The following is a 17912-nucleotide window of genomic DNA, read 5'->3' as shown; positions in this document are numbered from 1 at the left end:
CGAGCCTTGCCCAAGCCTCTGCACTTTGGACGGCCAAGAGGGCCCCAAGTGACTCACATCTCCACACTCATGCCCTGCCTGCACTCCTCAGCCCTGCCCTGGGCTACTTTTTGCCACGTCGGTGTTTTATGGGACATCTTAGAGCACTGGTGCTTGCAAAGGAACGCTCCGCGTTTGAGCGGAGGGGACTTTTCAATGAAAACCTGTCGATGAGCACCAGGGACACGAAGGGGGTGACAGAAGGGGGATCAAGGCATAGCACAGGTATCAGAGACAGGTCCTGCCCCAGCACAGCCCGCGGGCCTCCAGGGTGCGGGCACGCCCGTGCGGGAAGGCAGTGGGCAGCTGGATTTTACCTGATGAATGTGGTCTTCCCGGTAGAGTACTGCCCCACGAGGAGCACCATGGGCTTGTTGTCGAAGTCGGCATCTTCCAGGGCGGGCGAGTGGAACTCGTGGAACTTGTAGTGCTCTTCCAGCGGCAGCAGCTTGGTCTTGTAGAGCTTCTTCAGGCCGTCGCTGACCGTCTGGAACACCTCGGGGTCCTTCCTCCGGCGGTCGTCGGTCCCCAGCCAGCTGAACATCTTGGGGCCGCCTGACGCCAGCTCCGCAGCGACCACCGAGGCTGGGCGAGGGGCGGCGGGCAGGGCTGGGCTGGCTGCGGGCGCGGGCTACCCGCGCATCCCCCTCAGGCCGGGCGGGCCTCGCTCCCCTCCAGCGCCCACACGCGAGGGCCGCCCGCCCTCACGCCACCTGCGCCGGCGGTTTCAGCCAGAAAACAGTCCCCGCGGGAGGCTGAAGGAGCGGCTTCTCCGCGCAGCCCCGGCCGAGCGGCACCGGCGGGCGCCACCTCCCTTCACGCCGCCGGCTCCCGGCGTGGGCATAGCGCGGAGGGGCGGCCCGCTAGGAAAGGGGCCGGCGCCGGAAGTCGGCGGCTCCTGGCAGGCGCCGCCCGTTCTCCCCGGCGGGTGAAGCCGCACCGGGCGGCGCCATGTTGGACTGCGGGGAAGGGCCGGCTCCCACAGCGCCCCCTGGGGGCCGCCTCGGGGCTATGCGGCCCGGCCGCCATTTTATTCCCTTTCTCAACCTCACTTTAAAATAAACCTTAAAAATCCACTAAAATTAACCAGATCTGCGAGTTCAAATCTGAGACGGAGTTGGCTGTTTCTGAGAGCTGCCACCTCCAGCTTTTCACAGAATCACAGAAGGGGTCAGGTTGAAAGGGACCACAGCAAGTCACCTGGTGCCCCCTCCCTGCTGAAGCAGGGCCATTCCGGAGCACATGGTACAGGATTGTGTCCAGACGGTTCTGGAATATCCCCAGTGAGGGAAACTCCACAACGTCTCTGGGCAATCTGTCCCAGTGTGCAATCACCCGAAGTTCTTCCTCATATTCGTGTGGAATTTCCTGTGCATTAGTTTCTGCCCATTGTCTCTTGTCCTGTTGCTTGGCACTGCTGAGAAGAGCCTGGCTCCATCCTCTTGGCACTCCCCTCTGTAGATATTTATACACATTGATAAGGTCCCCTTTGAGTCATCTCTTCAACTCTTCCTTCCCCAGCCCCATGATTTGGCTGCACTGCTGCTGCCCCTCGCTTCCCGGGTGCTTGCAACTCTGGCTGTGCCTGGAGGAGTTCACCATTTAAGCACACTTTAACACATTTAAGACGGGCAGATTATCTGCTGTCCCCTCTCCTTTATTCCTCCAGCAATGAGAGCTGACAGAACAGCCACCAGCAGCAGCCTGTGGCTCCTCATGTCCCCAGGGCCAGCTGTCAGCTACAATGCCCTGCTGCCAGGCTCTCCTCAACTCCACTGCGCAGAGCAGGGTTTTTTTCTTAGAATATTTCCTAATGGCTTTTTCACTTGAGTCCATCCCATGGGTCTGAGAAATGTGGCAAGAGGCAGTTTTGGAAGCTGTCCCTCCATGTGGCAGACTCCTGCCCTTTCCCAGCCATTTATGGTTGGGAGGAGCCTGGAGCTTGTGCAAGCAGAGGCAGTAGTGCATTTTTTTCATGGCATTTTTTCATGGCATTTTTTCAAGCTTTTTTTTTTATGGGTGGGGGGACACATGGAGGTGCATGCAGCCCTGTGCCTGGAAAACGATCCAGGTCCATTTCTGTGCCTCTGGCTGCAGGAGCAGACACTTCCCTGGCTGTTCCCAGCTGCTCCTCCTGGCTGATCCCAGGCACTTCTTTACTCTGTGGCATGGCCTGACCCATGAGGTGCAAGGGATGACTCCAGGGACCAGTTTTCTTTTTCTGGAAGAACATAGCAAACTGACTGTATTTTCTGAAGGTCAGGCTTTTCTGCTTTCCTGCCAATGCCTAGAGCTAATCTGAAAGTGGAACTGATGTTTTAAAACCTCCTTAAGACTAATTTCCCTCATTTATTTAGTTTTATAAATAGAGACATTTGGCCTTAAGGATCTGATGACTCCTTTCCAGTGAAAACTCCTGAAAATGAAAGGCCCCATAGAATTCAACGTGTTTTGGCAAGAATTGCTCATTTTGTAGGAAAAAAATCGCTTTCATCTTCTAGATAATTCTGCCATTTAAGGGCTGTGCTCCTCCAGTGCCACTCTGGCATTTCTACAGCTATATATGGAGTCTCTTTGGTGCTTGCTTGTGTTATCCTCGGAGCCAAGTAAAGGTCAGGCCAGGAAGCCTTTGATTGTAAATCTCCCCAGGCCACCTTGATGCCCTTCCTGAATACAATGAATGGGGGAGCAAGGCAAGGTTTCTGTTGTACAGGCTGTGGGAGCCGACTGCTACAGGTATAGTACAAGCACACTTGTTCCCCATTTACAAGATGAGGATATTAATCATTAAATTGCACTAATCATAAATATGTGTACCCAACAGGCAAAAAAAAAAATGTTTCCTTACCTTGTCTGAATAGAGTCCCATTCCTTTGGATTTGTTATCATCGGGGCAGATCACAACAAAACTTGGCAGTCTTTATAGATTTTCTTTAGGTATCTCACAAATGTTGCACAATTTTATTTATTTTTCATTCTGTTTTCTTAGCTATTTGAGACTGACTTCCTCAAGAATGCTCTTTACCTTGAAGTATAGAGCTTGCCAAAAACAAAGGGAAGTAAAATTAGGAAAGGAAGTTTAGAGTATAATTAGGTTTTCTTTCTGCCAGAATCAAACTGAAAGTTTTAATCCATTTTCATTTTTTATACCTTTTAATTTCTTAAACGGGTTTTTTAATGGATGGTTTTCTGTTTGACAGATTGGTCTTATAGTGCAATCTTTAGTAAGTTTTCTTTTAAAATAATTTACATTTTTTAAATTTTGCAAGTAGAAAAATAACAAAACCAATTAAATATTTTTTTCCAAATGATGATTTTTCATTTGAAGTCACTGCTGGAAGAACAGTTGTTTTTCTTGCATGTTTCTTAGCCATTCAAATGTAAAGACTCTCTCTCGACTCCCCTGCACAGAAGTCACTCTAATGCAGTGCTCAGGGCATACCTGTATCTAATACCGATGGGGGTCTGCAACTGTCATCTACCATTGAATTTGTCTTTTATCTTTAAAGCTGTGATGGATTAAACTTTAAGTTCTGTAGTTTCTCAGTAGTGTCCCTGCTGTTGGTAACAGGGCTGGCAGTCACTGAGCTGGATGCTTGCCTTGACCAGGAGAGAGTGGCTTGCTGGAAAAGATTCACTTCCACTTTGCTGAAAGTCAGTGAGGCTGGACTAAGTTGTGTAGTATTTGCACTCAGAATGAAACTTTGTTTTTGGGGGCGAAACACAATGTTGTATAACTGAAACTCATTTCACGTGAAATGGTGACGTGTGTGTTTGCTTATCTGCTGCCTTAGGTTGGACAGGTTTACTTCCTTCAAAAGAACATCTGAGGATGGAGACATTAGCAAGTCACTGAATTTGAAAAGAGGCAGTGACTCAGTCCATAACACTTAAACAGTTTCAAGAAGCCTGTGGGAGCAGTGTAGTTCAGTAAAATTAACTTCCTGCCAGTGCAGTTACTGCCACTGTTTGTTCATTACTGAGTATGAAACCTGAGTAGATAGTGCCAAAAGTTCAGGTGGCGATGGGTGCAACAGGGAATAACCAGGGGTGTGAGAAAGAAAAGAGGGGAGAGGAAGGCACAGCGGGACCCCAGAATTAAACCAAATGGACTAATTTGATAAGTAAGGGAAGGAAAGTTTCCTCTGGTTCAGCTAGATCAAAATTCTCAACTGCCTGCCATATGGCCTATATAAAGACATATGGCCTATATAGACATATGGCCTATATAGAGATATAAAATTGTCTCCAGCATAATCTATCCCTTTCCTCACTCGTTGCTTTGCCTTTACAACTCAGAAAGCTGCTGCCTTTCCCTCCTGCCCTCACTGCTGCTTCATATTCCTCTGAAATATTTCTCATTATCTTTCTCCCACCATTCTTCCAGGTGTCTTGGTACACACACACTGTCCTTTTCCGTACTCTCTCCATGCTTCTCTTCCCTCCTCATTGCCTGGAATGGAACAAGGTGCTGGTACCCAGATGTGCCTCCACAAGTGGAGAATGTGGGCTTGGATAGTGTACATACAGTGGGTGGGAAGCATGCTTGCTTCCAGAAAATTCATTCCTTGAAACTGTACAGCAAAGAAAACATGTAGGGGACTTGACTGATGTGAAGTCTGTAATAGTGCTGGAAAGAAAAATCCTCTGAGCCCTTCACCATCCTTGCAGTGCAGAAACTTGGCAGTTTCTCCTATAACTCTTGAATGGTTTCGGCTGTCTTTGTTATAGGACATACTCCTCCCTCAATCTTACATCAGTGTTCTTTGCAGATATTGTTATGATTTACTTATTGGCAAAGTGTCATATCCTCATCTATTCTGAGTAGAAATGGGTTTTTGAGGATATTTCCTCTGAACTTTTACTTACCTGAAAACAGAAATCCTGTTAAAATATGTTAAGACACGGTTAAACATATCTTCCTGTTCTACCTTGTCAGTCATATATGGAGAGATTTGGAGTATTGTGCTTTGAATAGTGAAACAAGGAAACTGCTGCCCACTGAAGCTATGGGTGAGTCAAATGGTAGTCTGCGTGATGGACTGACCTGTTCTTTCATGTCTTCTGTGGAACAGTTTGCATAAACTATTTAGAAATTTTCTGTCATTACTCAATATGCTTTTTTTCCCCGCCTCCTGCTTCTACCACAGTGTTTGATAGGTTAGGACAAGCTCTTGGGGTTACGTATGCGAGACATATATAAGCATGCACACACGCAGAAGCATAAATACACACATAGCTAGAGATAACATATATACTATTTATAAGCAACAGGCATCACTACCAGTGGAACAATTATCCTTTGCTGTGAGGACACACCTGGAGAAGGTAGGACATCAAACACCAAATGCTATGTAAGAGGGATCTGGTGCTGGCGTTCAGCAGGCATCTCGGTCTAGTACAGAGTTAGGATTCTCCAGGGGTTTGAAAGGAGTATAACTCTGTCACCGTGGTATGGTGTTAAGATGAAGCTGTCCTCTGGGATCAGATGGGGGTATTAGTTACACGATGCTGCTTGCTGTGCTGAATGCAGCAGCTGCTGCTGTACTTTTCTCTGGAAGTGTTCAGGAGAAAGGCAAAGAGTTTTTATCAGCAAACATGAGAAGAATTGGTGTGATTTAAAGCAGCTGGATGAGCCACATCAGCTGCCCTGCATGTCACAGTTCCAACACTTCTGTCTGCCAAATGGTTGGGAACAGAGGCTGGTGTTTTAGCTATCCCAGATTTTGTGCACCCTTGTTTCCTCATTTTTACTGTTTAGAGCCAATTCAGCTGATACTTGATCACTGAGTATTCTGCAGAGATCAAATATTTCATCTGTCTCTAATGGGAGTTGTAAGCAGTCAGAATCTCTTATGATTGGGATCCTTAAGAATAGGCTGTAACCTTAAGTGCTGAAGGACAGGTCTTGACTAAATAGGATTTTCATATTTCCACTGATTTTGATATAGCTTGGACAATTAGTGCAGCAAAGAATATATATTTTAAATTCTCAACTAGAGTTGTTAAAAGTTATCTTTGGTCAGAGAGGTACTGTTTGAAGTTCTGAAAGCCATCCAGGCATTTTTGCTATAGACTTTTTCTTAAGATCAGTGGGAGGCTCTGGGGCAGGTTCACTGCTTGGCCTTGAAAGTCTCAGCACCAGAAGGTGTTCATCAACTTTTGGGCCAATAATCCAAGCACAGGAAATTCAGGGCAATGTCATCTACCTGTCTGTTTATTCATTCATTTTGTGAGAAAACATAGTTCAGTGCTTCTTTTCAGGATATTTCTATTTGCTTTAAAAGCTCATAGGAAGGGCAGGAGTCAGCTTTGAGTTTTTTTGGTTTTGTTTTTGTTTTTCTGCTTTGTTTTGTTGGGTTTTTGTTTTTGTTTGGTTGTTTGGTTGTTTGTTTTTTTGTGTTTTGTTTTGTTTTGGCTTTGTTTTGGTTTGGTTTTGTTTTTTGTTTTTTTTCTCCCAATGCACCACTATGTTTAATCAAAGACTTGAGGTTGTACCTGCAAGTGCTGTTTTTATATATAGAGACTACTGTTGTTTAGAGACTAATAAAGATTAACAAAGCCTAATACACTCACATTTTCATTTTGACTAATGACTACTAATTTCTGCAGCTAATGTTCTGCTGTATTACAAGAATGGTTGTAAAAGATGGCCCTGCATAATGTGTTCTGCTCACCCTAAAATTTATTATTTTGCATGCAAACATTTACTCTGTTCCACGCAATCAGGAGCAGCTTCTCAGCCCAGATTTGGATTGTCTTTATTAAATCTGAAAAGCTGGGCTGAGCTCTGTCAGCTCCAGGTTTAGCCCTCAAATTGCCCACTGCCCCAGTGTTGCCTGAGATAAATCCTCTCATAGAGTGAGTAAGAGTCTCTGAGAGAATTCACGCATGCTCCAGTTACTTTTACTAAAAGTGTAGGATTTTCCATGGCTACTTCAGATTCTCAGTTTAAGACTTAGGGATGGGGCTTACAAGATCTTGAGAAAGATCAGGGGAGATCATAGGATGCTAATGTAGTGCAAGGACTTACATCAGATGGCAAACATGCTAACTAGGGAAACATGCAAGGAATACAGAATCAAATCCATTTAACCTACTGGCTCGTGGCTTCCATCTAAAGCTTTAAATGGAAGCTACACTGTCTGCTACACTTGGCTGCTTTCCCTTGGAAACTTTAATTGGTGGAAGAGGCATGCACACACTCTGCTCCAGCTGTGAGGGAGGACACAGTAGGGCACTGATTCATTCTGGGTCAGCACCATTGCTGAGTGCTGTACTGGTGATTTCCAGGTATACCCTGGCTAGTCATATACAACTGTACCTGGTGGCTGCTCCTACACATGACTGCAGCCAAACACAAGTGCAACACCTTGTAGGTGTCTAAGAAGTCACTGTTCATGACACATAAAATGCTTCATTGCCTCTTTTGTTCAAAGACTTCCAGGTAATTTGGAAAAGAGTTTAAAACAACACACCTACAGGCAGGTTCAGTGGGAGGTTTTCGAAACATACAGAGTAGCTGCATCATTAACTCTGATTACACCCCGTTACAGTCAGGGGTGCTGGCTGAATTTACTGGAAATAAGGCTATATATTCAGGTGATTTAAACCTCCATTTTTGAAAGCATTGGTTTTTTCATACTGTCTCTGGGTTTCAAAGCCTGTATATGAAGTTCAATTCTTTTTCAAGTAAATGCCAGAGTGAAGTGAGAACTGGTAAAAGGTTAAAATGATTTTATCAAGCTTCGTGCATGCTCTGCACACCCAAAAAACAAGTCTCAAATATTTGCTCTTCAGTGTAGCTCAAAGTATGCCAATTGGTCTCCACTTCTTTTCTTGGAAAGCAGCAAAATGAGAAATTCTTTTTCATACATGTTTTTTCCATCTATATAAAATGCAGCTGTTCTCCAGGCTGTTTTCTTCCTCTTGTTTTTCTCTTAAATCTACCTCTGTCTGTTGCTCATGTTGTCGCAGCCGTGAAGGCCAAGGTTGTAAAAAGGGAGGATTTGAAGGTAGAGACGGTATTTTTTCATCTGGAGAAAAAGTAAGCAAGTTGTTAGGCACTTAATACTTTTTCAGGTCTGAAATGTCTACTGTACAATAGAAAATTGAATTTTTGTTTCCAGGGCTATATTTTGAAGATTTTTTTCTTGGTTGCCTTTGAGGGTCAAGCCTTGTGGATCAGTTGTAGGGTAGTTTTATAACAAATGAGAGCTCTGTGTGGGAGGACAGCTCAATCTGGAGTTTTTTGGTTTCTCACAGGGAATGCCCGTGACCTTCAACTTCGATGGGAGTAACAATCAACTGGTTCCTAACTGAGACCAGCATCCTCCCAGGTGCCTGGGGCAGTGATTTTGAGTCTCAAAGAGCCTCCTCTGCAGGGAAGCCATCCAAAGACTATATCATTATGCCATGTGAACAATTTATTAAACTTTGCATACCGATTAATTTTTTCAGTCCTGAAAACAGTAATAACTATGTAATAGTAATAACTGAAAACACTGTAATAACTATGATTATGATCACCTTGTTACCACTGATGGCAGTGATTTGCCTGCTGAGATTTTAGTCATGATTTCTTCCAGGAGCCCACCACTTGCAGCAAAGGCTGATGCTAATGTTTAACATAGCTGCCAATATTAAAAAAGGGCTAGGACATCGCTCTTTGTTGTTTTTAGTGGGGGGATGAGAAACATCTGTCTTGAATGTTACAAGGAAAAAAATACCTCAGCATGCCATTTCATGTGTGAATCTGTGGTATTCAGCAAGATGGAATGTGATCTCTTGGGGGAGATCATATCATTCTCCAAAATGAGGCAAAAAGGGCAAAATAACTATCGAGGGTGTGTGAGTAATGGCTTTGTAACACCTAATGTATTCCATTTTTCAGTTAGTCTTTGGTTTATCTAGCGCCTTTTTTTTTTCTTGGGAGGGGAAATATCTTCATGCCAGAATGTGATTGAATAAAGACTATCATTTATGTTGCAACATGTTGTGAAAATATCCTGGAGAGCCTAAAATAGTCCAGAGAGAGACTGAGAATAGCCATGTGTATGGCTTCAAAGCCCTAGTAAAAGTCAATGGGGTCACTCATTTTTATTTTGCTCAGATCCACAGCAATGTAAAACCTTGAAGATGCAGTGATAGGTGCTAGATTAGAATTGGGTGGGTCCCCACTTCTTCTGAGAGTGCTACTATCCCTACCCACCCCTGCTGGCTAAGGAGAAAATTTTAAAAGCCACGATTAAAATGACTTTTTATACTTATTTTAATTATCAGGAATTCTTGTGAAGAGGACACACCTCATCCCAGAAAACTGAGTGTTCCTAGCAGAACTGTGCAGTGTGAGATCCCTGCAGAATCCTCAGTGGAAAACAATTATCCTGGTGTTATTGGGGACATTACCATGCCTTTTCTGCTCTGCTTGAAAAAAAATAAGTCACCTGTGCCTTTAGGCAGGAGTATCTTTCAAAAACACACCCCTCCCATCCAGCAGAACTACCAGGCTTTGCTGGAGTCGTGCTTGAAGAACAAATGCCTGTTCATAGATGACAACTTCCCTGCTCACATCAGCTCTATTGGAACAGGACCGCTGCTAAAAAAACTACCCCGAAATTTACAGTGGAAGAGGCCACACGTAAGTGACTTTCAGTGAGTACTGTAGTGTAAGAGGATGACTACAGATGATAGCCAGCAAATAGTTTTAGCATTGAACAGACTACCCTTAGACTTTAATTTAGGTGTACTTTAATTTCTCCAGAGATTACATTTATTGTATCAGGTGTCATTTTGGAACCTGGGGTACACGGTTTCATAATTGCCTTTGAAGCATTTGTTGGCCAAAATCATAACCAGCCTCATTCAGTTTATATCCAGTGACACTTAGAGCAGGAAGGGAGAGCAGGCAAAGGGAGCAGGTGGAGCTGGTTTCCTTGGAGCTCACAGCTATGGTGATCCCACCATGACTCTGTGATGACAGTACTCATGGCAGTGGTTTCTCTCTCCAAAATTCAAGATCCCGACCTTTTAGAAGATATCTGAGATTCTAGACAGTTCTTAGCCTTTGACTGCTCTCTCCTATGGAGCACCTATTGTTTTGACGGTGGAGGCTGCTACTTTCCCAAGCGGCAGCAGGTGCCTTATCCTTTTGCTGGGCTGGGTTTTTTTCCCCTGCTAAACTGTTTAGTCTATTGTACTTAGACCAGTGTTTTCCCAGCTCTCAGGGTTGAGCTTTTACCACAACCAGTAACTGACCATTAGTTGGTGAGTTGGTTTTAGCTTTGGGGCTTTGTTTTCTACCTGTGCTGATATTTCCAAGGCCTTTGCTGGTATCCTGTGCTTAAACTGAACATCATAGCAAGAGACAGCTGGTTGCAAGGTCACAGAGCAAGTTCTCATAACAAATGGATAGATAACAAGTCTAAGAGGCCAAGACAGGGTCCTGGCACAGTTAGATAAGGCCCGTTACTGGCAGTGGCAGTTCTGTTCTTTCTGAGGTACTGCACAGAGTATTGACAATCAGATCTTCCTGAACGCAGTGTAAAAATTACATGAGAATTTCAGAACCCATGTATTACTGTCCCTGTAAGGGAATCCTGCCAGGTAGTAGCAGATAGCAGCTCCAAGCTAAGTTATTTTCTAGCTGTCATGCTTTGTCAGACTTAAACAATTTCTCACAAGAGCTGAGTTTTTCCAAAACTCATGAAACTCACCAGGAAGGTAGAGGCATCTTTGCAAAGCAAGCAGGGGAGCTTGGGAAGAGCAGCCCTCATTCTTAGAGTTTCATACATAATTCAGTCTTTCAGATGGTTTGTGTTAAGTCAGGATCTGCAGGTGGAGGAAGAGTGTAGTTCTTAGGGGCCTGAGCTGGGTTGTGCTGGGCACTGTGGCTGAGGCAGCTATATCAGCATAGACGGATTTAGGGAGTAAAGTCAGCATGAGTCCTAGCCTCTACAAAGCCCTTCAGGTGTCCCTCCATCCCACACATATTGGAATGGACTTGAAACCTCTGTCTCTCCATGCACTGTTCTGCTGCTCTGTTGTGATTCTTGGGGTGTCCTGTGTAGGGTCAGGAGTTCGACTTGATGATCCTGATGGGTCCCTTCCAACTCACCATATTCTATGACTCTATGATTCTAAAACTGCCCTGTGAAGAAGGCTGCCATTTGCTCTGTATGCTGAACTTAGCAGAGCAAAGGCTCTCTGAGGATGGATGCTGTGCATCCTTCAGTCCCTGTGCTGCAGAGAAGATGCTGAGATTCTTCTGTTCACCCTGCAGGCTTGTAGCTTGCTGCATCTATGACTGATGGCCTGCAAACTGAACACCCAAATTCACCAAGGACAGGGCTTGGTGTCTAATTACTGTAACTGCCTTCTGAGGGTTTGCCATTTCTTTGCTACTGCCTGTAGGGGAAGCCAACAGTGTGAAACTTAGCTTGAGCAATTTCTGGGTCATTCGAGTGAAATGTAAGTTTGACACTTAGGTTATTAATTTAACCCCAGAGGCACTTGTGAACGGAAAAAAAGTAACATTATTTCTCTCTGAACCCGCTCTTGTCACAGAAACAGGAATTTCTGTAGCAGCCATCAGTCTGTAGCCCAAGTGTCAGTCAAATCAAGGAGATGTCAGTCAGGTTAGCTGAAAGTTTGAACAGTTATGCTCTGCCATCGTAATCTCTTTTGGCTGAAACTTGTATGGAGGAGCAGGACTGGCATATCTGAGGAGTTTGCTTCTCAGTGTGGTGTTCATAGAAACCCATGGTGATGCAACTGGTGAGCACCAGTGACTTATGCTGGAGACCAAATTCAGTGTAGACCAAGCACAAGTGTGCGCCCAGGCTGGTGTCAGGTTAGCCAAAGCACATCACACTAGATTTATACCTGAACCAGAACAGTGTCTGCTGGGACAAAGGGACCATAAGTATTTTGAAAGCTTTGAAAAGGCAGAGGGAATGTTTTGTGTCACACGTCCATGAGGTTTTGACATCCTAGGCTAGGAACTCACTGTATTTCCCATCTTATGAGATTGCAGCTCTGCACACAGAAAATCCTTGACTTTCAAGCTAAACCAGCTGATGTTACTTACTTGACTCTCAACAATTTTTTTATTTTTTTTTTGTCTGTGTGTGTGTGCTTTCCAGGCTTTGCACAAAAGTCCAGTATTTTATGCTGCAAACAGAAAGCAACTTGATCTCTGCCAAGGATTGGTGGGTAAGGAAACTCATTTGTATAAATATCTAAGTATTCTTATAGAAGATAACATTTTGCATGGAAGTTTGATTGTATAAAACTTGGCATGGAAATAGAAGGTGTCTTTCTCCTTCCTTCACTTGTCATGGTGTGGATGAAGCAATTAAAATGGCATAGCCTCAGTAAAAAAACTGGCAAGCTTTGAGGTGGGATTTGAGGCATGAGAGGTCCCTCCACAAGCTGAACTCACCACTCTCTGTTGCTTCTGTGCATGCTAATAGGAAGTGATCCCGTGCTTTTACTGGTCTGTGGTGTTGCTGCTTGACAATTGAACAGGGACCACAGAAGCAGGACTTTTGCTGTCTTTGTACCTAATACTTTGTATGAGTGTGTTCTCTTCACAGCCTTGAAGTTAGAAAAATAATTTTATGCCTATGTTGCCTAAAGTAAAAGGATATATTGTCACCTGCAAAAGAGGTAGAGGTGGGACCAGATTATTTCTTAAGTGCTTTAAGTCCTTAAAAATAAAGTTTGATAAGTACAGTTTTGCATGTGAGATCCACTGGAAATTATTTTTCTTTTCTGAAAAGCAAATGTTTTCAGAGAAAAATGGAAACTTTTTTTTAATAGTGTGCCTTTATAGAGAAGAGAAAAAACCCGACACAATGTCAGTAAAAACCAGAATGTTTCCACTGACAGTTATTGCTTGCTAAATTTCTTATTTAACCAAACAGTATCCAAATGAAAATGTCACGAGAGAACAATAATAATCCAATCATGGTTTGGTTAAGTAAAGCACACGTCTGGATTGTCTAATTTTCTGCGTATGATTTGTTATAATTGTAAAGACATCAGCACAACAGCTCTTCTGCTAGGATCTTGGTGGTGTTCCTGAACTTGGCTGACAGCTCTCGCTTTTCAGCCAACTCATGTGTCCATTTGTCTTGGCGCAGAGAACTGCTGGTTCCTGGCGGCCCTGGAAGCCCTGACATTCCACCAGGACATCTTGGCTGCAGTCGTGCCACAAAACCAGAGCTTTGAGAGGAAATATGCTGGCATTTTCCACTTCCGGGTACAGCTGCTCCCCCAGATTGCAGAGGATCTTCAGGAATCCTCTGCTATGTTTTGTGTCACACCCTTAGATATATGTGCTTCCCCTTGGGCAGGGGCAAGTGGCCAGAGGGTATCCCAGCCTGGAGAGCAGCCCATCACCCCTTCCACAAAGCAGTGCAGGCAGTGAATCACCTGCAAGTCGCTCTGAGAATACCCCTCCACTTGTCCATTTTCTCCAGCTGTGCCCTATCCTTATTTTAACACAGACAAAAACCTTTCTTCAGAGTGGCAACAGTCAGCAGACCTGAGCACATCTGCTCCAGTCTTCTACCCTTTTGCCCGCTCTTGATGCAACTGTGCTACCCTGCAGTTAGGAATTCCTTCCCCAGAAGTCCAACTGTGGCTTATTTCCCTGCTTATTCCTTGTACACCTGATATATACTTTGTTTGCTCCTCTGGCCGGATGGAGCTGAGGAATTGGCTCTGTCCCACGTCCCACTGACCCACAGCAGCTTGTTCTGTGCCCACAGCTAGGCTATCTTGCCTTTCCTGTTGTTTCAAGGGGAGGTCCCTTCTAAGGGAAACATCAGCTCATTCCTTTCTCCTGACAGTTCTGGCACTTCGGAGAATGGGTTGACGTGGTGGTTGATGATCTCCTGCCGGTGAACGAGGCGGGGGAGCTGGTCTTTGTTTCCTCAGTCTATAAGAACGTGTTCTGGGGAGCCCTTCTGGAGAAGGCATATGCTAAGTAAGTGACTCATTCCAAGTTATGCAAATAGTCTCTAAAATATGTCGGTTGGTGCCTACGCAGTTTGTTCTTGTTTACAAATGCATTTTGTAGGCCTTGCTATATTTGAAGTGTAATAAGTGGTTCTCATCTTTCTATTATTACCCAGTAAAAGCTGCCATTGCAGTAGCTGTTACCAATCCAGGGCCCTGAGTTTAAATCCCAGGGTTTAGGTGTGAAAACAGACCTGTTGTGGGGGGTTGTCCTCTTAGTGTTATCACTGTTTGCAGTGTATTGTCTGTGCTGGTGCCTTCTTTGTAAATACTGTAGAGAAGCCGAAGGCCACCGATAAGGATTTTCAAAGGTGAATGATTTCTGATGCCTCCTTTGATGTATTATCAGTGTGAGAAACCTCCAAGGATTTTCATTTTGGAGGTTTGCTGAAGCATTGTACTCTGTTTTGGTAGAAGCTCCTGCTCTCAGGTCCCCCAAAGCTGAGGCATGTAACAAGTCATATGTCACGGTGAGAACAGTGGCTTCTCTCCAGAGTGTTTTGTCTACAATGCTAAACTTTAGTGGTAGTATATGACTAAGAAGAAAGCAATAAGGCGTAACTGATGGAGTTTGTTGATATTGGGCTGAAATAATCTCTGCAGAGCAGGGAAAAATCCTAGTTAACGTTCAGAGAAAGATCACAGTAAAGGTGAGAAAGTGCAGTAATTTTCATTTGGTGTTAGCATTAGAACAAAAAGAGAGAAAAGGAGAAAGTTGCACTGCAATGGTAAAGACAATCAGATTGGAGACTGAGCTCTCAAGACAGCGTGCCTCTCAAGGTACTATATTTTAGATACAGCACACTGTCTGGTGATGAATTCAGGCAACATTTGCTAAGGCAGAATTATCAAAGATGTGATAGGCATGTTCTCATTACAGAGCAGTGAGGGATGACAATGAGTGAAGAGTACCTTTCAGAGTATGGCCAGTCTTGGAGGTAATTTTCTAGATTCTCCTCTTCCTAAATGCAAAGATTCCCCTAAAATTAAACATGAGTTACAGCCTTCCTTTTGCATTTTGCACACTGTTTTTGTATGTTTTCATTGTTACACTATCCTCAACCTGTCATCTGTGACTATAATCCAAAGAATATATTGATGTCATTTTTTGCTAGACTTTATGGCTCCTATGAAGATCTGCAGATTGGGCAAGTTTCAGAAGCCTTGGTGGATTTTACAGGAGGTGTTAATACAAGGATCAAGCTTGCAGAAGCTCCTCCTGATCTGTGGGGTATCCTGACAAGAGCCACCTACAGCAGATCTCTCATGGGCTGTCAAACACACTTAGGGGTGAGACTTGGAGTGATGTCAAATGGCTTTACAGCTAAAAGCCTTTCCAGATCTCTTTACTGCTGCTCAGCTAGTCATTGTGACTCAAAATGTATCAAAGCTGCCACACGTGACTTTCTATAGAAGTCACATTCTTAATGTTAAACTTTCTACATGGCTTGATTCCCTGCTGCTCTTAGATCCTTGTTGTTATGTTCAGGAATATCTATCACAGAACCTCTATTTAAATGAGGTCCTACTGTATTTTCCCATTTTTGCTAAATAAATTTTCCGTTTTTACAGATTGTCCAATGAGGCACAGACACACACGGAATAAACTTACAGCTAAGGCAGAGAGGTGTGTGGTTCAGAACATAAGCTCAAATCTTGGCTTCCAAGCCTTATGCTAACGCTTCAGCTGTTGGGAAACTCTAATATTCTGAAAATCAAAACCTAACCTCCTGAACGTTTTGAAAGTGAGATAGTCTCTAGCTAAAGATCCACAATTTAGGAAAGGACCTTCCCAATCAATCTTTCAGTTCCAAGCATACTGCGAAATATGGCTGTAAAGAGCTTCAATTTATGTATTCATTTGATTTTCAGTTCAAACCATTCTCCATTTGTTTTGAGAGTCATTGCTGACACAAGTATGGGTCTCTAGTATTGGTATGAGTCTGCCATGTAAATATAGGTAGAATAAAAGGTTTATTTTCCTTCTGTTTCTCTTCCTTTTATACAGACAACAAAGGTCCTGAAGAATGGGCTTGTTGCTGGCCATGCCTACACAGTAATTGGTATTAGAAAGGTAAGACTAGCCCTAATGTCCTGGGTCCAGGTTTATTTGGATATCAGCAATTTTTATTGCAGTCATAGGTTCAACCATTAATCAGACCAACTATGGTATCTCCTCCCCAGTGCTCTTTTCTAAGGCTAAAAGAGTCTGTGTGCTTTGTTAAGATTCACTTTCGAGTGTGTCCATTTTAGTATCAAGGTCTTGGCATAAAGGACAATGGTTATGGATCAACATATCTCTAAGGATGGGAATGATTCATAGGGCTCTGCTGAGACCATCACCCACAAATGCCTCTTAGCTGCTAAGGAAGAAAGGACTGGACTTTGGGGCTGCTGGGAGGATGTGCTGAAACTTGGGATATGCTTTTTACTTGGAATAAAAAGCTTTCCTCTGAAGTCAAAGGAGAGGCCATAGAGAAGTAAAGATGCAAGGGCCGAAATATGAAAGACTGCAAATGGAAATGTGAGTCAATGGTGGAGTAAGGGAACCAAACTGGGCCCCTGTGCAGGGAGTGCAGGTGGACCCCACTGATCTGCAGAAGTATCATTGAGAGTCCCCCTAAGATATTTGTCTAGAGGTAAAGGACAGTGAAATAATAGATCCCAATGACTGTGAGAAAACTCAAGCTTTCTCCTCCTGGGTTGGTGGATGACTATCTTGTCCAGCCTTAAAAGCAGGTTGACAAGGATGGCAAAGGACTTTGTGGGGCTTTGGACATGTTGATGAAAGTATGTTCAGTACCTCTAGCAAGAGATACTAGGAAAGTTGGAATACTGTCAGCTGGGTGATATACATCTGTGTCTCCCACAGGAGGAGCAGGAAGGTTTTAGGTATGGAGTTTATCAGCGACATGTCTGCCATTCTGGCTCCTCTGATGGGATGAAGAGCCAGGCAGCATTAAGGGACTGACCCAGCATCTGGAACCAATGTGAAGGCAGCTTTTCTGCTGTGTGCTGCCAACAAAGTCCCTGGTTGGCCTGGCTCCCTCTTCTCCCACCATGGCATCCCAGTTCAGGAGGCACTGACCTATGTGGTGACCCATGGGGGACTGCACTGTGCTGTGCCATTGCACTGTGGTAGGACTTGGCTTTCACAGTAGTACAGTCTTGCCCCCACATGAGTGCAAAATGAGCAGATGTTGGAAAGGAAGAGGAATTTACAGTCAAACCTCTACATTTGGAATCTGTTATTTCTCTGGTATCACTTCAGAATGTTAAGATGAAGCATCTGAATCTCTTTGTTGCCAGCATTCTGAGTTGCATATTCATAGATTTTTATCATCATACTTGCTGGCATCTATTAGAACAAACAAAATAATTGTTAATATCTGACACAGAACAATGACTTAAACCAGATGAGAACTGCTGAGACCTTGATAAGTACAGTGTTACTGTTTTCTGCAGGTGACCTGTCAATATGGACCAGAAAACCTAGTGAGACTGAGAAATCCATGGGGGAAAATTGAATGGAAAGGAGACTGGAGTGACAGGTGAGTTTAAAAAAGGAAAGGTATGATGCTGAGGGGGAGGAAAAGTTTATTGGAGGAAAGATGCTGCCATCTTCAGGCATGAATGCTGAGGGCAGCGTTCAGATAACTAACAGTTGCTCGCAAAGACCTTCTGGTGTCAAACCAATGACTCAATAGATTTGTGTGTCTCCAACAAATAGTGCTTACGTAGCTGGGCTCACTTCACACACACAGCTTCAACAAGATCAGTTCTCGTTTTCCATTCACTGAATACCAGAGGAAACATAATATGAACATCAGACGCTGACCACGTTGCTG

General features: G+C 44.0%; 2 protein-coding genes across 3 annotated transcripts in view; one reads left to right on the top strand and one right to left on the bottom strand.

Annotated features, from left to right (window-relative positions):
- The window catches only part of EHD3 (EH domain containing 3), a 30706-nt gene extending 29809 nt beyond the window's left edge, over nt 1-897 (bottom strand). Inside the window, exon 1 of the mRNA XM_017812895.1 lies at nt 357-897. Coding sequence (XP_017668384.1) covers nt 357-583 — 227 coding nt within the window. The 5' untranslated portion in view covers nt 584-897. The remainder of the gene's footprint in view (nt 1-356) is intronic.
- A 1743-nt stretch (nt 898-2640) lies between these two features.
- The window catches only part of LOC108496240 (calpain-14-like), a 31282-nt gene continuing 16010 nt past the window's right edge, over nt 2641-17912 (top strand). The window contains exons 1-8 of one of the 2 annotated variants that reach the window (XM_017812764.1): nt 2641-2775; nt 9322-9679; nt 12183-12252; nt 13185-13303; nt 13896-14032; nt 15180-15354; nt 16073-16138; nt 17530-17615. In XM_017812764.1, coding sequence (XP_017668253.1) covers nt 2720-2775; nt 9322-9679; nt 12183-12252; nt 13185-13303; nt 13896-14032; nt 15180-15354; nt 16073-16138; nt 17530-17615 — 1067 coding nt within the window. In that variant the 5' untranslated portion in view covers nt 2641-2719. Of the gene's footprint in view, nt 2776-9321; nt 9680-12182; nt 12253-13184; nt 13304-13895; nt 14033-14944; nt 15003-15179; nt 15355-16072; nt 16139-17529; nt 17616-17912 lie in introns of those variants that run through there. The other variant, XM_017812765.1, reaches the window with a different exon arrangement.

Source organism: Lepidothrix coronata, unplaced genomic scaffold (genome assembly GCF_001604755.1).
Source record: "Lepidothrix coronata isolate B3197 unplaced genomic scaffold, Lepidothrix_coronata-1.0 Scaffold38, whole genome shotgun sequence".
Taxonomy (NCBI): domain Eukaryota; kingdom Metazoa; phylum Chordata; class Aves; order Passeriformes; family Pipridae; genus Lepidothrix; species Lepidothrix coronata.
Note: the sequence above shows the minus strand (reverse complement) of the source record. Positions and strands in the feature narration are given on the sequence as shown.